The 22,310-nt window shown below is 49.6% G+C and overlaps 3 protein-coding genes across 5 annotated transcripts; 2 read left to right on the top strand and 1 right to left on the bottom strand.

Annotated features, from left to right (window-relative positions):
• Positions 1–4,616: 4,616 nt before the first annotated feature.
• LOC112895866 lies at positions 4,617–8,315 on the top strand. The gene is made up of 3 exons (XM_025963863.1): positions 4,617–5,255; positions 6,316–6,408; positions 6,500–8,315. The coding sequence occupies exons 1-3, from the start codon at positions 4,884–4,886 to the stop codon at positions 8,051–8,053; spliced, it is 2,019 nt and encodes a 672-aa protein (XP_025819648.1). The 5' UTR covers positions 4,617–4,883; the 3' UTR covers positions 8,054–8,315.
• Positions 8,316–11,990: 3,675 nt separating this feature from the next.
• LOC112891559 (probable nucleoredoxin 2) lies at positions 11,991–15,141 on the top strand. 2 transcript variants are annotated; one of them, XM_025958452.1, is made up of 3 exons: positions 11,991–12,377; positions 13,609–14,094; positions 14,261–15,141. In XM_025958452.1, the coding sequence occupies exons 1-3, from the start codon at positions 12,263–12,265 to the stop codon at positions 14,878–14,880; spliced, it is 1,221 nt and encodes a 406-aa protein (XP_025814237.1). In that variant the 5' UTR covers positions 11,991–12,262; the 3' UTR covers positions 14,881–15,141. The 2 variants fall into 2 exon arrangements, with proteins under 2 accessions (XP_025814237.1, XP_025814238.1); XM_025958453.1 differs by having other exon boundaries at positions 12,017–12,361; positions 14,269–15,141.
• Positions 15,142–15,385: 244 nt separating this feature from the next.
• Positions 15,386–18,203, bottom strand: LOC112891560 (protein translation factor SUI1 homolog). 2 transcript variants are annotated; one of them, XM_025958454.1, is made up of 5 exons: positions 18,075–18,203; positions 16,786–16,895; positions 16,255–16,466; positions 15,747–15,800; positions 15,386–15,669 (listed from the first exon to the last, which is right to left on the bottom strand). In XM_025958454.1, the coding sequence occupies exons 2-5, from the start codon at positions 16,820–16,822 to the stop codon at positions 15,625–15,627; spliced, it is 348 nt and encodes a 115-aa protein (XP_025814239.1). In that variant the 5' UTR covers positions 16,823–16,895; positions 18,075–18,203; the 3' UTR covers positions 15,386–15,624. The 2 variants fall into 2 exon arrangements, with proteins under 2 accessions (XP_025814239.1, XP_025814240.1); XM_025958455.1 differs by having other exon boundaries at positions 18,050–18,188.
• Between the last annotated feature and the right edge of the window lie 4,107 nt (positions 18,204–22,310).

The following is a 22,310-nucleotide window of genomic DNA, read 5'->3' as shown; positions in this document are numbered from 1 at the left end:
GCTGGCGGCGGCGGCGGCCGCGCCGGTGCCGCGCGCGCCGCAGACTTCGTTGCCGGTGCGCCGCCTCTCTGCTACTTTCTAGTACTAGTTGCTAGGAGTTTGTGATCGACGCGCCGCACCGCATTAGCATGTGCGTGTGCGTCCGAGTAGAGTAGACTTTGATCTTGCTAACAGTGAGGCCGTGCCGGTGCATGTTCTGGACACGTTCCCTTGGTGACTTAGCCATGAAGGCCGTCTCGTGTAGAAGCTAGCTGTGTGTGGAACTGGAATTGTGGATGTACAACGGCCCATGCTTTGATAGATTATACTACTAGTTATTAATCATGATTATGCTCCCATGACATGTGAGATCGCAACGGCCGATCTCGCAGTTTCATACATACATGTATCTATTCTAAGGACGACCAGCTTATTGTATCACGTACTGGCGTCTACCAGAAACGGGAAACCGACGGCCGAACTAACCGTTGTACTTGTGCAGCAGGTACGCAGGGAGGAAACTGTCAGGTCGCCACCTCGCGATGATGCCAAGCTAGATAGCTCGCCCTGTTAGCTCGTTGGCTCCGGCTCTCGATCGGTGAGACGTACATGTCGGCGTTCCTGTTCCGTCCGACGCCATCGCGACGGCGAAGGCGTTTCAGTAGCGGGCGTCTGGCTGGATAGACAGGAAGAGGATGAGCTGGCGGATCCATCCCACCCGGCCACTCCAGCTTTGTCCGAGCGAGCACGCCGGTTACCGGCCGGGCCGCGGCGTACTACGTCAGGAACCAGTTGACCTGGATGATTGCGGGAAAGGAAACTCCGAAACTAGGGGCGAGCAGCACAAGTCGCGTGCTGCGGCTGCTCCGGTGCCAGTTGGCTTGGCGCGCCCGAATATCGAGGTCGCTGCAGGTGTCACAAGTGACGACGACGACTGCCGAGAGTGTTTCAATTCGGAGCAGTGGCCGCCGAGCAGAGTCTCTTGGGCGGCATGGCACGCACGAAAAGGTTATTTCATAGCCTCCGTCTCTCCGGCGGCGCTGCCGTGTGTGCGACTGCGAGAAGGAAAGACGTGGCGGGGTTCTCTCCGACGGTGGAGGGCAGGAAACCGTCGGGAAGCCAAGTTCAGTAGACGCCAGGTGCTGCTGCAACAGCCGGTGGCTGCAACGGGGCCATGGTGCGCGGCGCACTTTGTGCTTCAGTGTGCTTCCGTTACGCCACTTGCAAGTCTAGCAGCCTGGTGGATTCTGCAACACCCCCTTGCTTTATGTAGCACAGGAATGGAAGTTGGGATGCACTTGTTCGAGAGGAACTTTGCAGGCTACGTCAGACAACGGCCTTGACGTCCCAGATCATGAAAGAGCCCAGCTCCTTTACCAGCCTTTGATTTGACCTTGGGATCTACCTGTCTGAATCCCTTATTTTGCTGCCACGAAACTGATGTTCAGGATTTCCTCAGTTGCTTACCACTAGTAGTAGCCCCGGGAGGAGCCTGAAAACCTGAATGGTCTCTGAAGGAAGGAACCGTCGTACAGCAGGATGAACTTGGATCAGAAAGCAAACTGAACGGAATCGATCGCTGGCAAAGGCGGTGGATGTGAACGGGATCTCAGCCTGGCCATCGAGCCTCTTAACATTCATGCGGTTTGCCTCTTTAGCGTGTCGTGGCCTCGTTAACTCCGTACCGTTCTGGTAAGTAAACCAGGTGCCTGCAGGCCCCGGACTGTCGGTACAGCACACGGGCTCTGAATTCTGCGTGCGGCCTAATCCTGTCTCTTTGCGAAGCGTGAGTGTGATAGCGCCTCCAAGTTGACCTCCTGTTCTTAATTTGTTGCTTGTGAACCACAGCTCTCGCTTCAGCGTTTTCTCAGAGCCCGTGAGACCGACACGGTGCGACCTCTCTGGCTCTCCGAGTCTCGGGAGCTGCGTCGTTGGCTTTGTTGCTCACGGTCACACAGCCACACAGGCGATCGGTTCCCGTGGCCCGTAGGAGCTAGCACAGCTAGTCAGAACTGGCAAGGCTGCGGCAGATGCCGGGTTGATGGCTCATCGTTCGGGCGCTCAAGATCATGAAAGTGACACTAGCACTTTGCAGAAGTCCAGAATGCGGAGGATGCCATACGTTCTTCCTTCTCTGAAAAACGATGAGCTTGGATCTAATAGAATACGCCATTGAAAACAGGAGGTAAAGAGATACTGACGTTATGGAACTCATCTTTAACCGAAAGGCAGACGGTCGCAATTGGAAAAGGCTTAGGAAGAATAGGAGAAGGCAGTAGAGAACAGTTTTGTTTGGTCGACTAGGCGTAACAGCCTAAAAATTGCCTTCTACGAGAGCAATGTTAAGCTAACGTGGTGCGCTGAAGCGAGGGTGCAGAAAAAATGGATGCAGAAAGGGTGCGAGGCATATGACAAAACGTGATCACGATTCACAAGCGCGGAAAACTGACTAAAGTTACCACGAATTAGTTGTGATCCACGCAGTGGGGTCCGGCGTCATTCCTGGCATCACCCATGCAGCTGCCCGACTTACTAAATAAAATCAAGCACCATTTTCAGATTCACAAATGGTCGCTTCGCGGTTCAGCTTTACAGTGACATCATTTTGATCGGCAACGGTGACCACACATTCAAAAGGTTTGTGTTTCTTTTTTTATATAAAAAAGGATAAAACCCAGACATTCGGAGTGAATAGAGATGGCACCTTTTAGGTAGCGAAAAGCGTTTGCAGCAGCGCCGTTCTTGGATCCCCGTGAGAAAGACCAGCTACAGGAACACACGGAAGCACGCTTCTGAAAGCAGCAGAATAAGCAAGTGTTAGCTGAACGATTTGGTGAAGCCCGTGTTGGTAGCTGCTGTTTCGATTTGAACTCTAAAATGTTCCCTTGCAGCTGGAGCTCTTCGGGGCATGATTTGGTAGGACTAACTCAGTAAACTGAAAACTTTTTTTTTTGTTTTTGCTCGCAGAATGAAGCCCTCATCTTTCTTTTTTTTCCTGCCAGTTTTGAAGGAATTTTTTTAAAAAACTTACCTGAATTTCGTAATTGACTATTGTGTCGAACACGGAACCGATGGTACAAATTGCCTGGCGCTCAGTTTCCGTATTCCACGAGCACGCTTTTAGCGTTTATCGCGTTCCTTTACGACACGTGCTCTGTATTTCTATGGCATTTTTGGCAGCCAGTCAACAAAATGCTTCAGGAACGGGAGGCTCTCTGGAACACATCGGGCGCACGTGTGGAGCCGCGCGCTCGAGCCAACATTTGCATACCATTACTGAATCGGTTGCCTCTGATTAAAAAAAGAATAAATTACTCCTAAATCCAGGTTATGCCAACGTTTTCAATGCTAAAACCAGGAACTATGATCGCCAACTCCACCAACTTGTTCCAAGATGCCCAGACTCCAGAGAGGCCAAAGTGAGCAAAAGAAAGGGTCGCCACTTCCATGGGAGCTCAGAATTTCTGAGCAGAAATGAGGCAACAACTCGTTGTCGTTGCCCGGGTCGCGGACCTGCAGGCAGGTGAGGTGATGTGCATGGATGACCTAATCGAAACCTTGGGCCAAATCCGATTTTTTTTTCCCCATCGGGTAAAGCTATAGGCTCGGACCGGACACCAATCTTGATCATTGAACACTTTGCAAGCGTGCGAAGATGGAGAAAAGAAATCGTGGAGAAGAAAAGGGTGATGAGAAACGAGCACCGATTCCACTTTGCTTGTGTGAACGACGTGGCGGCAGTGGAATCTCCGGTTGCCTCGCCCGGTCAGATTCTCCCATTGACCACTGGTTCTACTTTGAGGCTTAACATAATTAACATAATGCGGAGCAAATAAGGCCCAGGATGGTAAATGGGTTAAACGGGCCGGGCCTGTGTAGCTGCTAGGCCCTTTTTCATAGAAGCGCCCGTCGCCCGTCGGACACTCACTCTCTCTCGTTCGGACTGTCGGCCTAAGCAAGCAACGAGTTCTGGGCCTCTAATGGGCCACGTGACCTTGTGGAGACTTGGTTGTTTGGCCCAAGAAAATTTGTAGCGTCGATGCTTTTTTTTTCTAGTCCCCCGGAAGGAAATAGAAATTTAAATCAAAGCAGGTGCTGCAGTAACCTGATATTTCGCAATCGATCGATTTTATTGTGCAGGCAACTAGGCAAGCCGCGTGCATCGTCCTCGGACGAGACCATCAACTTCGGGCAAGTCTTTTCTTTCCTCCCCTGTTAGAGAGCAGCACGGCACACACCTCCGCGCCGTGCATGAACAGTGCCGGGGCGTTAGTCACAGGTGCTTGCCTTTTGGAGTCGCTTCAGCCATGATGGCGCCTGCTTTGATGATTACTGCTGGCCTTTTTGATCGTGCCTTATGCGCCAGACGCATCAGGTAGACTGGGCAGGTAGGAGAGTCCGTGCTTTTCTCGACTCTTTGGTGCGAGATAAATCGGAGCCTAGCCGTTTTCTGGTACCGCGCGTACAAGGCTTTTGAATCGAGTAGACTAGCGCGCACCAACCAGCTTTCAAAATAAGATGTTGCTCCAAAGCCCTTGGATTCACGGATGGAGGATTGGAGGCTCGTAGGCTCGTCGTGACCGCCTCGTGCTGAGGCCAGAAAGCCTGGTGGAAGCGTGAAGGCCACGGAGCCGGAGACAGCGCCGGACACGATCCGCTTTCTTTCCCATGTTGTGAAGCGTCCTCAGGCTCACACTAGTCACAGTGCTCGCCCCGGCCCCCGCCCCCGCCCCCGCCACGCCACCAACGGGCGGGCAGCGGCGTCGGATGCCCCCAGATCTCACGCGCCCCACCACACCCGCGGCTGCTCTGCTGCTATTCACGACGAGTGCCACTGCCCCCCCGCGCGAGCAACACCGCCTCCTCGGCCACCCATCCGCAGGCCGAGCCGGCCGCGTCCGCCCATGGCGCGCCCCGGCAGCCACCGCGCCCGCCGCCCGCCGCCTCCGGCCAGCCCCGAGCCGCAGGTAGCCGCCGCCACGCCCCCGCGGCCCGGGTCCGCCTCCCGCCGCCGCGCCCGCCGGGTCCGCGTCCAGAGCCCCTCCCTCGCGGCCGCCCGCCGCGGGGCCGCCCCGCCGACGCCTCCGCCGAAGCCCCCTCCGGAGACCCCGCCGGTCCGGTGGCCCCTGGACGCCGGCGACGCCGGCGCTCGCTCCGCCTCCCGTCCCGCGGCGGGCGCGGGCCTGTCGGTGCGGGAGATCGCCGCGGCGCTGTGGCGAATGCAGCCGCCGCAGGCGCCGCCGCTGGGGCCCGGGAGGTCGCGACGGAGGGCTGAGGTGAGCATTGCCGCGAGATCTCTGTGAATCCGGTGCTTCAGTGTCGCGATTGTTGTGTCCTAGGGTTGTAGATGGCGATGCTTCTGTAGAGTGGCTGGTGTCGGCTGTGACACTTTTGGCACATAGCTCATCATTTTTTTGTGTAGTTTTGGAGAAATGTCGGCATCAATTGCTGGGAATTGACTGTGTCTGGTACACTCATTCTGCTTCACTTGCTGAAGCTGCATGCGTTTTCTGCTTTTCTGACCATTTCTGTTGTAGACTCATGTAAGTTTGTTGAGGTACTGCTCTCAAGTACTAATGCTTTGGTTAAACCAGCGTTGAGGTTTTCCAGGGGTGGAGAAACCTTATTGTGTGCGCTTTGGTGTTTTGCTCAGCCTTAGAGGCTAGAGCGACATGCTAATGTTTGTGCATCCATGATGAACAATTTCAATCTTATAAGGTCAAATTATGTGAAAACATTACGTTTGGCATAAAATTAGGATTTCAAAAGGTTATACCATCTCTAGGCCCATTGGTTGGAGTGATGCATTTGTTTGTAGATGTCTATAGGCATCCATATCTATTTCTAGTTGACACTTTTAGGATCATGAGTTTTCTGTTAGTACAAGGACAATATTATTGTGATAGTTTGTCTCACTAGATCAAGTTAATTCAATTTTTGGTTTGGTCCATTTTACCTATCATTGTTGTTCAGGCCATTGATTTTGACTTTTAGATTTATTCATCAGTTCAGCCAAAATAATGAGGTATCAGTTATCACAATCCATGAATTTAATCAGTCTAGTCTTATGTGAGTGTAGGGGTGTAACTATTGTGGTCCAGTGGTCCGTAGATAGCCCTTGTCAATTGCTATTCTAATTGCTTGACAATGATATTTTCCCATGTGAAGAATAGTTTAATGCCATGCTAATTGCTTGATACTTAGGCAGCAATGCTTCAGCAGATCTGCTTTTTGTTTGTTGTTTTACCCATTTCACATGCGATGTCATAATAAGTATATCTTGCCATTTTTTAATGTCACTGTTCAGCTAATAATTCATGCTGTTGGAAACTGCAGCCTAGTTCAAAGCACCCGCACACGCCTGATCATTGTCAGCACTACAAAGCAGTTATCCAAGGCAGGACAGGGAATAGGACTGTTAACAATGAGGTACCCTACTTATGTCCTGAAGGAAAATTGCCATTCTAGGATCTTTACCAAACCCTGTTTGATCTGACATGTGTATGTTTACTACAAATAGATGGAAGCTCATTCTGCAGTGCGTCAGATAGAACCAGAAATGGCAACAAAGTGGAACCATCGATTCATGAAAGCTTCCCGGGTTGTGGATGATGATTACTTTGAACACAATCTGAGGGATACTGGTGGAGAAATCTATTCACTAAAGGAGGAGCTTATGGTGGCTCAGGACCGGATTCATGAGCTTGAAGCAGAGTGTCGATCTACAAAGAAGCAGCTTGATCACCTGTTGAAGAATCTTGCTGAGGAAAAGGCTTCATGGAAGAGTAGGGAGCACGGTAAGGTTCACCATATCCTAGATGCTGTCAAGGAGGAACTCAATCGGGAGAGGAAACAGAGACAGCGTGCAGAAATGATGAATTCCAAACTCCTCAATGATCTGTCTGAGATGAAGCTTGCTGCAAAGAGTTATTTGCAAGATTATGAGAAGGAAAGGAAGGCTCGGGTGCTCATGGAAGAGGTTTGTGATGAATTAGCAAAGGAGATTGCAGAAGACAAAGCTGAGGTTGAGGCTATGAGAAGTGAATCGATGAAGATCAGAGATGAATTGGAGGAAGAGAAGAAGATGCTTCAGATGGCTGAAGTTTGGCGTGAAGAGAGGGTGCAAATGAAGCTTGTTGATGCAAAGCTGACACTTGAGAACAAGTATTCTCAGCTGAGTAAACTTCAGGATGAGCTTGAGGATTTGCTTCATTCCCAGCCAGGCAGTAATAATATGGAAAATGGAACAGTAAGGGAAGCAGAAAGGCTCAGGGAAGCAATCTGCTCTATGAAGATCAACGGTATCAAGGAATTTTCTTACATACCCCCTCCTCCTACAGAGGACATTTTTGCTGTATTCGAAGAACTCAAGCAGAGGGAAGATACTGCTGAGAAAGTGATTGTGCAATGTAATGGAAATAGGTCCAAGAGTTCTGCATCAAAAGCCCATACAGTTAGTCCTGAAACTGACATATTCTTGGAGAATCACAAAAGCAGACATTGCAATCGGCCTCGCACCTGTAATGAGGAAGTGGAAGATGAAAGTGGATGGGAAACAGTCAGCCAAGTTGAGGAGAACAGCTATAGCAATTCACCAGGCGGAAGTGAACCATCTGTAAATGGCTTCTGTGGAGAAAACGATGCTTCAGTGAGTGGGACTGATTGGGATGAAAACTGTGACAATGACCAGGCACATAGTGAGATCAGTGAAGTTTGTTCAGCAACAGCAGGGAGGTCTCGGAACAAAAGATCATTCGCTGGACTCTGGAGATCATCAAACAGTGTCGACCAAAAGAAAATGGGATCCAATATACTCAATGGTAGATTATCGAACGCCAGGATGTCAAATGTTGCCGAATCTCCCGATCTAAAGAACGGTGAAGTGTGTGACAGTCCGCAAAGTGCAGGGCAATGGAGGCCAGACCTGCTGAACCCGGACATCGTTCGAGCCATAAAAGGATGCATTGAATGGCCCCGAGGAGTGCAGAAGCACAACTTGAAGTCCAAGCTTCTGGAGGCAAGGATTGACAGCAGTAAGGTCCAACTGCGTCAAGCATTGAAGCAGAAGATATAGCATCGTCAGTCACATTCCAGATGGAAACAGGATATCATGATGCCTCTGCTCGTGGGGCTGCTTCAGCTGGAACAGGCAGCGCCCCGCGAGAGGAATTGTTGCAGCAGCGGTTGGCAACTGGGTGTTATGATTTGGCGGTACCTGATTGATGGCTGACGGACCACCTACTAGCCTAAATGAAATTGTTAGCCCGGTGTAATCACGACTGTCCTGTGTAGAAGTATTTTAATCAATAAGCAATGCAATCATTGGACCACACTAACCGATATCTTCATTTGTTTCCTTCATAAGATCCGTGTTGTTCTAACTTCTGGTGGTGAAAGGAAAGGAGCGTAGAAAATGGATGGTGCTATGTGTTGACACGACACTAGTAGTACTCAAAAAACATAGTCCATTTATCACAGAGACAGAGAGAGTGCAGGACAATGTTGATGTTATAATTTGCTGTCTATTTCATCCCTCGTTCGTTTGCCCTGTGCGTTCAGTCACCTCTGCAAAATTGGAGAACGTGCCGCTAACGAATTACTACCACCGTACCAGTATGTTACCGGCGCTGTAGTTGTAAAACTCCTTGGTTGCTGACCAAACCATGTCAGGCAAACTGCTCTGGACCAAACAGGCCACAAGGTCTGCTCGACGATCTTACTGAAAAAAAGTCTGCTCGACGAGTGTTCGTGTAAAGTGGGAGCTGCAAGGTGTCCAGCCCAAGAAGAATTCTCAGGGCATTTCTGCTGCGAAATGGCTGCTTCCGAGCCGTGCATCTGAAAAGTTAGAAAGCAGACTGCGAAGTCGTGCGCATTAGCACCGACGAGGAATATGATGGCGCACGCGAAAGGAAGAAGAATGTGGAGCGCCCTTGAGCAAAAAATAAAACAAAAAAAATCCTCTAGCAGAAAGCGATGCTAGTGCTCAGCTTAACTTAACCATCACCACGAAAATTTGTTCTCTGAGCTCAACTTAAACATTCCCGCCGCAATCGTGCCGAACTACGGCCAGAACCGAGCAGCCGAGCAGCCACAATGGTTAGTGGCGTTTTTCTCTAACGGGGTGCTCGTGGAAAGTAGGAACTGGGAACCTGTCCAAAACATTGTTCAGGATATTTCTGCTGCGAAACCGAGCCGGAAATCTGGAAAGTGAGTAAGGCTGATATCAGCAGGTTTGCTTTCGGGCCTTGCATTTTAAAAATAGTAGACTGGCCCACTTCTCAGCAGCGTTTGCACTTTGAAAATAGCAGACCGGCTCACTCCACGAGGGAACAGCTGGGATTTTACACGGGCTGATAACAAGACTACTGATACCAGCCTAAGCGACAAGTCAGGGCCACGAGGTCAAGCGCATTAGTACTGTTCATACGAAAAGAATACGAATATGATGCGCACAACACCTTCTGACAAGAACAAAAACACAAACTCTAGAAGGAACACAAAGCGATCGCAGGGTCCTTATCAACAATCACAACATTTGTTTTCTCTTTTTCAAAAAAATGTTTTCTGATCCTGAGAAGAAAAAAAAATCCTACGAGCTCCGAAAAAAATTCGTGACCAAGCAGTTGGTTGGCCAAACCGCACACGCCTACCGCCACACCACCTGTCGAGAGCCACCGATCGAGTCGCAGTCGTAGCACCGGGAGCATATGCAACTCGTACGCCTTTGCGAAAGCTCCGGTCCGTCCACGCGCCTCCCCGGAGTCGCCGATGCGGATGCCCCGTCTCGCCTGTCTCCTCCCGTGCCGTGAACCGTCCGCGGACGCGAGCGGATCAGCACCGCATCAGTTCGCACGTCTCACACCACCCCGCGCCTGGCCGAGCACGCACCACACACCTGTCTCCGCCTGGGAGAAAAGGAGGACGGAAAGGCAGGGCGCGCAACAGGAGACAGCCGCGCCGCCGCCGGCGCAGGGGCAGCGGCCCGTCACGAGCCGACGGCACGAGAGCTCACCAGACGTTCCGGGCAAGCAAGCAGCTGCAGCTCAGCGTGCCCCCGCCCCTCGCTGGCAGAGTCGCAGGGACAGCGCGACGCCTCAGCGAAAGCGACGGCTGCTCGGACCCGCGGCGGGGTTCTTGGCCCCGCCCCTGCGCGCGCGCAGCGTGGTGGTACGTGTCATGGACCCATGGTCCGGGGGCATTCAAGCCGAGACGTGACGCGTCAGGATGAGGCCGATCAGGTTGGTGTTCCGAGTTCGGGTCCGGCCGTTGGCCGCCTTGTTCCTACAGTGCTAGCCAGCTAGTCAGCTCGCGTCGCGCGGCGGCCCTGAGCTGTGTGTGGCTGCGCGGGGACGGAGGTGCCCCTTCTGGTTGGCAGGGCAGGTGAGGAGGCCTCCCGCCCGGCCTCGCGGTGGTTGCGTCCGCCACAAGACTTAAAGAGTTCATCGCGTGTGCTCGTCCTCTGTGTAGGCGACAAGTGTGGGGAGCAGGGGCGCCACCTGGCTGATTGGAGCATGGAATTTATCTATCAATCCTATCCATCTGCAAGCCGTTGGTGAACCGGTTACCTGTCGACGTGTTGGTATGGGAGTTGTGTGGATCTTTTTGACGGCAAAGGAGAAGGGGGCTCAATCCATTGACTGGCAGATTCTCTGAGAGCACGCATATGCAACCAAACGATCTGAAAAAAGAAAAGAAAAGAAAAAACAGCAAATAAACGTTTTGAATGGAGGTGAATAGACGTAGAGCCATAGCCCATCGAGCAAACAGAGACACCCTCTGCTGTCTCTTGTGCTTGTACTGCTGCCAGAGACGACGGCTGGGCAACGTGTACCAGGACAGCAGAGACGGCCAAAAGCAAGTCTCGCCGGCCATGCCATTGGCGTTGAATCATTGCTTCAGAGTTCAGGCCACGGAATGCAACTGCAACCGCGGCATCTATCATCTATCCCAATCCGAGCACCAATCATGCGTCATGAGACGCGGTGGCATCCTAGAAGAAAGCCGCGAACTCCTAATCTCATTCTCATCTCCTGCCGCCTTCTTTTCAGTCAATTTGCCACAGGAGAATGCTGCCACTTTGTTTGTAGCGGCGGCGTGTTCTTTAGCGTCCAGGGTTTTGGGGGGGGGGGGGGGAGTGGGGGGCTTCTTCCCTCCCTGCATCTAGAGAAGATGTTGGGAGGTCGGCTAGGCGGCGGCGCACGGCGAGCCATCAGCGGCGAGGCGTGGTGCGAGGTCACGACAAACAGAACTAGGTAGAGAGAGAGAGGAAGGAGCTTAAAGAGGAAGAAGGAAGCCGAGGACGACAGGGCAGAAATGGGCCATGGTGGGCCGACTGACGTGATGCTTGGGGGCAGCTAAAGGATAGCCCTACCGCGCGGAATGACCGAGAGGCTGGAGGTTTCCAGCTGATGATGCCGTTGCCGTCGGTGCGCGCGACAAGGACACGCACATCTTGAGTTCTTGCTTTGATTGGGGCGAGCGATCGAGCAGCCCCGGCAATGCCCGTGCCCCTCACGCTACACTGCTTTCCGGCGAGGAAAAAAAAGGCACACGGCCAGACACATCAGTTCCCCTCGCCACGCGCCTACGCCTCACGAGTCACGTACGCACGCGTACCCGCCGATGCGCCAGGTACGGGATGCTATCTGCAGTATGCCTATGCTACGCCCCTACGCTGGCACGCACACGTCGATTTCCCACGGGTGGCGTCGTCCCCGAGAATCTTGCATTGCCAACCTCGACGACGAGGGACCAGTTTACCCTTTCCCCCACGCCACCGTGTTCGACACGCACGGCACGGCCCCCGCACGCTGAGAAGGTGGGCTCCGTTCCGTTCCGGCCCGGCCCCTCCGCAGCCAGCCAGCGGGCGCCGCCCTCCGCCCGACACCTGCGCCAACGCCAGGCTGCCCCCTCGCCCCCGCGTCTGAAAGGCACCGACCGGTGCGGTTCAGCCATGTCCGGCGCCCTACAGCGACGGCCGGGACGTGCCGCGCGCGCGTTTGGGTTGGGAGCGGCCCGACCAATGACGGGGACGCCCCTGTAAAGAAGGGAGGCCCAGGCCAAAGGGCTCGCGGTGACGCGCTGGCCATTTATATCTGTGGCGCCGGCCGAGGGCGCGTGGTGTAGCGTAGCCTAGAGCGCCCTGCTGCGGCGTCGCGGACAGCGGAAAGGACGGAGGCAGAGTGCACGGCAGCTCAGGCACCGGCGAGCCTCCAGCCCAGTAGCTGTTGGCCGGCCGGGACAGGGAAGGCGTCGGGATTAATTAAGAGCAGCGGAAGTGGACATGGCTGGATTTCCGAAGGTGGACGAGGCGCCGGAGGGCGGGGCAGGCATACGCTCCGTGCTGACCATGGGCTCGCTGGTCTCTCCCTCCGGGAACGAGGTGCTCGATCTTTTCAGTCAGTTCGTGTTCTTCCTCTTCTGCTTCAGTTCTCTCTCTCCAGCCTCTGTTTTCTGGTAGCTGCTTGGCGCCTTGGCTTTGGCTTTTCAGTGAGGTTCATCGCTCCTTTTCAGTGATGTTTCCTTCATCTACAGCAGCTAAGAAATGTTACAAGCGGTATCAGATATATGTTTGCAGAAGATACCTCTCTCCTTGTTAGAATTTTAGTATGTTGAAATCGTGGGGGGACCTTGATTCGTTGAGGATTTGAATCATGGAAGGGTGAAAAATAAATCGAACTGGAGATCAAGCATGCATGCTTGAGTCATGTTTATATGGCATGCAAGTATAACCATCTAGTTCATTATGATCCTATACTTTGGAGGGCTTCAAATTAAAATTTTCGCGTTTAACACTATGTAATAAACTTTGGTCTCCTAGTGGTTAAGCTAGCTTTAGATAAAGCTTAAAGCAACTAGAAGCTTCTCATCTTTTTGTTTTTCAAAGAAAAACAAGGGAGGGACTTTTCAAGTTGTCACACTTCTCGTATGGACAATCTGAAATCCCTTAAGTAATAAGATCTGAGGTATCTTAGCCTCTATTGGTTCTCAACAAGGCACCAGCTAAATGGAACCATGAGAATTTTTTTCTCTACAAACCTACAAAGTTAAGGCCTCACTAGACTATCCAAACAGTCTACTTTATTACTCCTATTAAGGTTTCAGCACAGGGGTGAGGGGTCTTAACAATTAAAACACTGATGCGAGTCTTTACCGAGAAGCTCGCCCCAGTTTCATCAGAATTGTGCCACGCGCCTATGTGCCAAATCCACGCGTACAAAACATCTCTCTTTGCTCAACAAACCAAACCGATCTTTTTCTAGATCTTGCTTAATCAACATGACACGTGTTCATGCTGGGACCTCCAAGTTTCATGCTGTAACCTGTACGTCAAATCGAACCAGAATATAGGCACCAATTGCGCTGCACTTTTTGCTTTTTAGGACTGTTCAGCAGCTCATCCCGTATTCCTACACTGGACGAGAATCAGGAACGCATCGTGCAGATTGCGTTTACTATGTAACCTAGACGTGTCGGCATGTCGCCCACTATTTTCTAGTCAGACATGGTCTTGCATTGCTGCCATTCTTTATCTTTACCTTTCAATTTCAATCTCCATGTCTCCATTTTTCTGTTGCGCCCGCACACATGAATTTTATGATGACAACATCGAAGATGTCTTCTTGACAGGTGCACTTTGCAGAGCTCGATGGCAAGATCATCGGCCTCTACTTCGCTGCGAACTGGTACCCGAGATGCGAGGCCTTCACCCCGGTGCTGGCCGCGGCGTACCAGCAGCTCAAGGGGCGCGGCGCCGGCTTCGAGGTGGTCCTGGTGTCGTGCGACGAGGACCGGCCGTCGTTCGAGAGGTTCCACCGCACCATGCCGTGGCTGGCCGTGCCGTTCGGCGACCTCCAGTGCAAGAAGCGCCTCAGCGAGAGGTTCCAGGTCGAGGGCATCCCGCGCCTGGTGGTGCTCGCCCCGGGCGGCGAGGTCGTACACCCGGACGCCGCCGACCTCGTGCACCGCTACGGCGAGAGGGCGTTCCCGTTCACGGCGGCGAGAGTGGCGGAGCTGGAGGCAGACGACCAGCGCAAGTACGCGTCCCAGACGCTGGAGAAGCTCTTCTCCATCGACGGGATGGGGAAAGAGTTCGTGACCGGTGGCAACGGACAGGTAAGTGAAAGTGCATGCTCTAGAACGCAAGCTAGCTAGAGGGGTGCAGTGCATCCCATGAGTTAGCTAGCTTGGATGCAATTGGCGTTCCGTGCCATTGATCCTCCATCCATGGCCGGATGGCCCGCCGACCATCCAGCTGTTGGCCTCACGTACTGTGGTTAAGGGCTGCAGGTCCCGATCTCGAGCCTGGTGGGGAAGACGGTGGGCCTCTACTTCTCGGCGCACCAGTGCGCGCCGTGCATGAAGTTCACGGCGAAGCTGGCGGCCATCTACAGCAGCCTTAAGGGCAAGACGGAGGACTTCGAGATCGTGTACGTCCCCATGGACAAGGAGGAGGACGGCTACCTGCGGTCGTGCAGCGACATGCCGTGGCTGGCGCTCCCCTACGATGGCGCGCCGTCGCGGGCGCTGGCGAGGTACTTCGACGTGCGGGAGATCCCGACGCTGGTGGTGGTCGGGCCCGACGGCAAGACGGTGACCCGGGACGGCCGGAACCTGGTGAATCTCTACTTCGACATGGCGTTCCCGTTCACGGACGCGCAGATCAGGCTGCTGCAGGAGGCGGAGGACGAGGCGGCCAAGGGCTTCCCGCAGTCGCTGCGCCACCGGGGGCACCGCCACGAGCTCAGCATCGTGTCGGAGAAGTCCGGGGGAGGGCCCTACGTCTGCTGCGAGTGCGAGGAGCAGGGGCTGGGCTGGGCGTACCAGTGCATCGCCTGCGGCTACGAGATCCACCTGAGGTGCGCCCGCGATGAGGAGGGCGGCAGCGCAGGAACCGGTTAGCGACGAGCTATAAGGATCACGTACGGGTATCTATTAGACTAGCTGTGTACTATTGGACAAGATCTTCGTTTTGTTCCCAGCAAACGTCAGCTTGCTCTTCTCAAGTCTGATGCTAAAATAGATCAGGAAAGAAATGACCTTCGTTGCAAGGTTTAGGTGGTTTGGCTGAGCGCAGAAGAATTGCAGCTGCAGCCTTGCAGGTGTTGAGCAAACCTTGATGCAATGCCCAATCAATCTAGTTATGCATTTCTACTGTGGCTTTGAGCAATCAGCTGACAGTATGAGCTCTACAGAGTGAGGTCCTGCAATGTCTCAAGCGCACGGGTTGAAGGGTCTCCGGTTCTCTCAAAACACATCCAGTTTGCTCGGCAGTCCGGTTAAAGCGTTAGCCGGCCAACGAAAATAAACAGATTCCAGGCCATAACATAATAACTTTGCGACGAACGCCAAAAAAACAGATTAGAAAGCACATGAGAGGCGAAAGACCGTAAACAAACACAGATCGAAAAGATTAAACGAACCCAACCAGCAATCTCTATTGTTATTCAATAGGAGTGACACAATACTTTCATGCAGGTAACGCTTACAAACCATACTGCCAGGATAACTTGCATTCAATACTAGACTTCTCAATACAATAGTGACACAAAGGTTCAGACGACTACTGATATTACGACTTCCAAGCTAAAGAAACCTTGAATACTTGTATCATATGATACCACACAAGCATTTATATATTGCTGCCTAAAATCCGTGAATCTTGATGCTCTCTTTCTTTGCGATTCCAGCCTAATCAAAATATAGAAGTCAGATTAAGGAATGTGAACTAAACAACTTCAGAGACGGGTGCCCGTTAAGGAACTTACCTGGACTAGGAAAGTAGCAACATTTTTACGCTGATCACCTTGCAGTTGAATGACCTGTAAAATATACAGCAGACGAATGATCAGCTTGACATTCAGATGATAAGAGAACTAAAATCTGATGGAAGCGACTACTGACTACCGAGGGGTGGTGTTTGGTCCCAGAGGGCTAAAACTTTAGCCATGTCATATCAAAAAGAATCTTATCATTTAGAATTATTACACAAAATCTAATTACAAAACTAATTGCAGAATCCTGGGCTAATTTGCGAGACGAATCTAATGAGGTATATTAATCCATAATTAGCGGATAGTTACTGTAGCATCAATTTAGCAAACCATTTATTAATTAGGCTCATTAAATTCGTCTCACGAATTAGCCCCCATCTGTGCAAAAAGTTCTGTAAACATATTTTATTTAATACTCCTAAATAACAAGATTCTCTTTGATGTGACAGGGCTAAACTTTAGCCCTCCGGAACCAAACGGGGGACCGAGTGATACTTCCTACCTGGCCTAGCTCTGGGTCCTGGACTACAGTACCATTGCAGCAGAACTCCTTTTTGAGATCCTTGAGGATTTTGTTATAGCTGTACTCTTTCTTCAAGCCCTGAACAGTTGTCAGACTCTTTCTTCCGTTGCGCTGCTGAACGCGCACGTGCACATAGTCCTTTGATCCAGCACCAGCACTGGAGTCCTCAGCATTTGCCTCCGCAAACGGATCTACATAGACCACATATCAAGCTATCAACTTCTGCCTTCTGAGTGCGCTCAGGCACTCAGACTGGACACATGAGTAAAAGTAAGTTATTTATATTGGAAGAAAACAGAAATAACAAAGTTCATCAGACCTAGTAACCCACGAATGCATATAGCCTCATTAGTCATTAATAAAAACATGTGTCAGGATCACCCATGTAAGTAGCCTATATCCACCATTAAAAAATGCATATCGCAGTTTAAGAGACAAATCAACTATATCTGTAGGTTATCCAACCAGAAAATGCTACAACAAAGAATGAAAGAGAAAGGGAGTATATACCAAAAACAGACGGAAGCTGGACGTCGAGATCAGACATGAAACTTGCTTGTTGAGTTTGATTAGTCCCCAAACAGATCACTGGGTTTCACGAGTCGGTCTCGCTGAAAGAACTGCAAAGCATAATACCGTCCCAATCAGTCACTGAGTATGTAGAATCATAGAGATACCAAATATTTTCAAACCTGCAACTTTCCATTATAAAATATCCAGGTCAAACAGGCCAACAACAACAAGTAATGTTCATATTGACTCGAACAGTGAAATAACACATATGATCAAATCTAACAAGATAATACCTATATGAATGATCAAGGAACTATCTTAAGATAAGAAAACTAATGAGGCGGAACGGACAATGAAATCAAATGATGTTTTACATAGCTAATTGATGGAGGCGTCCTTGGGTTCATAACTAAAGGCAGATATAGAACAATGGCAAGGGAAAGAAACCACAGAGTTTAGAGTTGATCAAATGAAATATTGTAGGATGAGGTTCCAAAGGGACCAAAATATTCCTATCTTTGCTTGGTCTTATATTGGGCTAGAAAGGCATATGGTATAACTGAAACGTAACTTTACCTACACAGTAGCTGGAGGAGACTTAACAATTTGCCTAATATCTCTTATATGAGCTACAGATAACCATAAACAAAACTCTGCAGATTAACAACAGGTCCCAACTCTCAGGAGGAGGCTACCTTCTAAAACTGGTTCAATGAGGACAAACTCCCAATTCTCGGTCAGTTCGATGTACACCATTTCACATGCTACAACTGTAGATGTAAAATCGCCTTGGTATCCCTAAATTTCGATATAATTTGAACGCAGCGTCTATCATTCTATGAGTCAGAAGATAACTAGACCAAGTCGCACCACGTTAACCACCACCACGAGGATAACAAAACACGGCAACCAATATATGGAATCGGGTCAAATCCCAAACCCTGAGAGCGGGGGGGGGGGGGGGGGGGGGGGGGGGTGAGGGTGCGGGGGTCCCCAAAATCGAACAATCCGGACCTAATCGACCCGCCGAACCCACAGTCCATCGCATCGGCATCCCTCCCCAAACCTACCAGCACTCGATCTGAGCAGAAATTCTCCACCTCAATAGACCAACCCATCAATCCCCCAAACAACCCCGAGATCCGCTCGGTTCGGGGCGGGGTTACGACCGCACAACACGACCTACCACAAATCAATCACGAGACGGAGGAACCCATCACCCAAGCCTCCACAAATCGAAGCTCCGGAACACAGAATTAACCTGGGGAGAGCAGGGAGGAGGTCACCTTGGTTGGCGGCGCGCCCGACGAACGGAATGCGAGGCGACTGGCGAGCGACGGGGACGGAGGAGGGGAAAGGTGATGCAACGACTCGACCTCGGGAGCCCGTGCCCTCTCTGTTTCTGGGTCCTTCTGTTCCAGCTCGGCCGCCGGTCGGTTATAAAAAAGGAGTCGTGTTGTGCTTCGGTGAACCGACAATGGATGAGGATTCGGCCCACTGGAGTCCACCCTTGTGGGCTTACGTTGAATTAAGTGTTCCAAGCTTTAGGCCCATTAATACTTCGTTGAATCCATAGGAGCCAAATGGCTCAGCAATAGAAAATTTTCTGCTGTGAATATTATCAGTTCAGCTGCGCTCTGGGGGATTTGGAAACTGAGGAATGATTTGTGTTTTCAGCACCTAGAATGGAGGAATATGGGAGTCTTGCTGATGAGGGTGGTGAGGCTGGCACAGAATTGGATAATTCTGTGCCCGGCAAGAAGGAGGACCTCGTGGAGTATTTGGCAGAACTGACTGCTGCGGCAAGAAGACCAGAAATGATTCTGGAGGGGTGATAGCCATGGAGCTCTACTCCGGCGAGGGCCTGGGTATCAACCCCGAGAAGACGCCGATGAGCTTAAAAGACTGGATGGCACAGGTGCGGGAGATGGATTGCTCTCTGTTGGTGGTCTGAACAAGCGCTGGTGATCTTCAGTTCGTGCTTTATTCCTTTAGCTCATGCTGTGTCGGCTTTCATAATTGTATGAGGCATTTTTTTGGGTTGAAAAATGTTAACTGTGGGTGTGAGTCCCCAGGAACTGTGCTGTAAACGTTCTCTTTGTCTTTTAAAGACGGGGGCATGAACCCTAATATTCTAAAAAGAATACTTCGAGTGGGCTAGCGTCGTAGTATGCAATAATTGAGTCTCATCATGAACTAAAAACCTCACATCCATCAAACGTGGATCAAAACGAGACCATAATGAAGGCGGCCCAGTAAGGAAGACGTATTTAACGGGATGAAGTACAAGTGCACTCATATATATGTATGTACATTCACCACCATAAATCTATGTTTGCACACAACACTTTTGAGAGACTGTCATGTAGTCACATAGATTTCACTATGAGAAAACTAACTGAGCCAGGCTAAGTTCAGGAACATAGCATGGCAGCGAGTAGCGAGAAAGGATGCATCAACGAATGAGTTCTGCAAGTAAAAAGACTATTTACCAAGAAGTGTGGAATTTCGGTTTAGCACGTAGTAATAGACGAGGAAATGAACCAGGCTCAAGCAGAATCGATCGCCTAGTATAGTGTTATGCAAATCCAAATTTTGTCCCCGGAAACTTTTAGTCTTTTAGAGAACGTGCTTTACCATCAATTGCGTTGGACACTTCTCTTTTCCTTTTAGTAGCTATCACCCCGTTGGCCATCGCCCAAGTATCTTGTATTTGTCATTATACAGACTTGACTAACTTTGGGTCCTCGACGCAAAAAGCACAGAGCACGTTTGAAGATGGCTGCACCCTGTAACTTTCCTCTGAAGAAAATTACTGATGGAAACAAATTATGTGGACGAAATACTGGTCAAGTTTGATAATGGCAAGAATATCTTCCCTCGTGCAATACTCCCTGTCAAGTGAAGGACAGATGTACGGTTACACTGTCAGGGCTTAGGCTTACCAATCAAACCGTCACGTTGCAAACGAAAATTCAGACAAGTGAATGCAATGATTGAGGAAGATATTCTCACAATTTTTCTCTAACCTGCTTGCGGCGTGCTGTCACACGCGACAAATCTACCTCCCAGACCATTTGCTACTCTAGTATCTAGAAATGAATTTTTTTCCCGACCTATCAGGCAGTTTTGGTTCTCTGGTAATGAGTGTTTGGCTTACAGGAATAAAATTAGTTGGCGAATTGATCATCCAACTTCAAATTGATGTATATTGCCTTTTTTCCCTGAAAACATGGCATTTATCGAGGAAAAAGAACAATTTTAATTGGCGAATACTACCTTTTATCTTTTAATATTTTCCTTTAAAAAATCTTTCACCGTAATTTGCCTTTTTTCCCCCCTCTATCTGCAGATATATATCAAAATTTACTTTTGTAGTTTTGCGTCATTCCACAACATCACAAAAATTGTATGAGAAAATACTCTTTTACAGCAAGGAGAAAATCCAAACTGGCTGATAGCCCTTAAGGGCAGCTCGAGTCCTCAATCCGACCGATGCAGCCACGGCAAACGAACAATACTTTGATTCGATACCTCCAGCGTGTGCATGATTCGTGGGACCCATGTATTCATCTGCCGGCCAATCCCGTTGCCCGGGTGCTTGGCTCTTCCGTACGCATTTGCAGAGGAGATGTGTTCGCTGAGTTTTTTAATCGGCTTGGTTTGACTCTTGTTTGAAGGTCGATTTTCTTTCTAACATTCAAAGGTTAAACGTCACATTGCATTCTGTTTGATTTTTTTCAATTAGGATTCGCTTTCTCCACACACTGGAGCTATCCTAAATTACCTATTTATCTACTTGGTCCCTTCCCCGACTCATTCACGTTCACTTACACTGACCGAACCCGTCATTTTCTTATTAACATGGCCTGTCCTATGTCAAGTGCACACATAGGAAAACCTGTGATCTACAGAGGATGGTTTTCCCTTGGATGGTTCTAAAATTCTGAAAAGTAAAAAAGGGAGATTGCCGGAGTACTGTACAGTCAGTCTTTTTTTTGGACTGTACCCTTCCTACGTTGAACAATTGAACACACCAGCCACGCACGTCTGTTGTAGACGCGTCTTTTTACAGTCTTTCTGGACCCATACACGTCTATAAATACCGGCCCATTGACAGCAATCAGCATCCATGTACAACAGTGCTAATTGATCCATGAACAACTTCTCCAAAAAAAATTTCTTCTAAAATTTTGCAAACACTGTAAACATGAACAACTTTGCTCTAAAAACTCCTAAAAAATCACAAAAAATAATTTGACTCTGGGTTATTTAGAGATTTAAAAAATTTCACATTCAACTCGTGATGATTTGTCCATAAAATTTTGGATCCACTCTGAGGGGGAATCGAACTTGATTTGCAATCCAAACAAATTTGAAACAATTCGCAAAAGTTTTCCTAAATAAATAATATATTTTAGAAGTATATGGATCTGGATGAGATTGTAGGACAAGTTTAAGAACCAGAATAAAAGAGGTGCGATAAGTTTAAGAACCGTTACGTGCATTTTGATAGTATCGTGACCGGAATGAGAACTCCAGATAAGTTTTAAGGACTGGAATGATAACGCTGGACAAGTTTAAGGATTATTATTTGCATTTTGAGAATATCAGGATTAGGATGAGAACTCTGGATAAATTTTAGAACCGTTGGTGGAATTTACTGAGGGAAAGACGATGGATTCCTTCCGCGGTTCGGCTCTAGATTCGTCGCCGCCGGTTGTTTGACGGCGGCTGAGGCGGTGTTGTATTTTTGCTGGGTCTGAGCTGAATTTAGCTTCGGCGAGCTGGAAACCCATTAGCACTTTGGACTGGTTTTCTGTGAATTTCTGCTCTATCTAATTAGCCTTCGTTGACTACAACTTGCAAATGGAACAAATAACCGAGGTCTAAATCTGTGGCTGCACGAGTAATTGGACCATAAATATTCCTCTCTCTCCAAAAAGTAAAATAAACTAGAAGAAATAAACAATAAGAACGAAACCTTCAACATCTTAATCCTGGTCAATTGTCCTATAGAGAGTAAGAATTAATATGATGGATCTTTGTATGACTGAATCAAATCTATTATTAGTTGGAAGGAGTAAATCAAGCCATGATATTTGCAAGAAAAGTACTTGTCGAAAAGTGCAGTTTGCAGATATATCTATACGTCCAGTTGCTAGGATGATGAATTGCCATCCTTATTCATATCTATTAGTTGGAATGAGTAAATCAATGCCTTGGCTTTCGCAAGAAAAGTGTTTACAGAAAGGTGACGCTTGCAGAGGTGTACGTCAAGTTTTAGGAAGTATGTAGTGAAGTTTAGGAGGGGGTGAATGCATGTTTCTATCGGTCGAACTTGCCTTGTTTTTTTGCTGATCGGATAGGAAGAAATAGAAGTCGTCTTCGGAACTGTGGGCTGAACGGTCTTCCAATTCAATCCTCAATTACGAAGATAAAACAGCTTAGATGAAGTTGGAAAAATGCAGGCCTACCTACTCCTTGAAACATTCTCTTGTGGCACGCGCTCACATACATGA

This window comes from Panicum hallii, chromosome 5 (assembly GCF_002211085.1).
Source record: "Panicum hallii strain FIL2 chromosome 5, PHallii_v3.1, whole genome shotgun sequence".
In the NCBI taxonomy this organism is placed as follows: Eukaryota; Viridiplantae; Streptophyta; class Magnoliopsida; order Poales; family Poaceae; genus Panicum; species Panicum hallii.
The sequence above is the reverse complement of the archived record's forward strand: the minus strand, read 5'-3'. Positions and strand labels throughout refer to the sequence as shown.

Bases quoted from the DNA above. Each gene is read 5' to 3' on its own strand.
- LOC112895866 (XM_025963863.1), top strand. From the start codon at position 4,884: ATGGCGCGCCCCGGCAGCCACCGCGCCCGCCGCCCGCCGCCTCCGGCC. The intron at 5,256-6,315 runs GTGAGCATTGCC...TGGAAACTGCAG, and splicing joins GGTCGCGACGGAGGGCTGAG to CCTAGTTCAAAGCACCCGCA. The intron at 6,409-6,499 runs GTACCCTACTTA...TACTACAAATAG, and splicing joins ATAGGACTGTTAACAATGAG to ATGGAAGCTCATTCTGCAGT.
- LOC112891559 (XM_025958452.1), top strand. From the start codon at position 12,263: ATGGCTGGATTTCCGAAGGTGGACGAGGCGCCGGAGGGCGGGGCAGGC. The intron at 12,378-13,608 runs GTCAGTTCGTGT...TCTTCTTGACAG, and splicing joins CGAGGTGCTCGATCTTTTCA to GTGCACTTTGCAGAGCTCGA. The intron at 14,095-14,260 runs GTAAGTGAAAGT...ACTGTGGTTAAG, and splicing joins TGACCGGTGGCAACGGACAG to GGCTGCAGGTCCCGATCTCG.
- LOC112891560 (XM_025958454.1), bottom strand. From the start codon at position 16,822: ATGTCTGATCTCGACGTCCAGCTTCCGTCTGTTTTTG. The intron at 16,467-16,785 runs GTATATACTCCC...TGGTCTATGTAG, and splicing joins CCAGCTTCCGTCTGTTTTTG to ATCCGTTTGCGGAGGCAAAT. The intron at 15,670-15,746 runs GTAAGTTCCTTA...TATTTTGATTAG, and splicing joins TTGCTACTTTCCTAGTCCAG to GCTGGAATCGCAAAGAAAGA.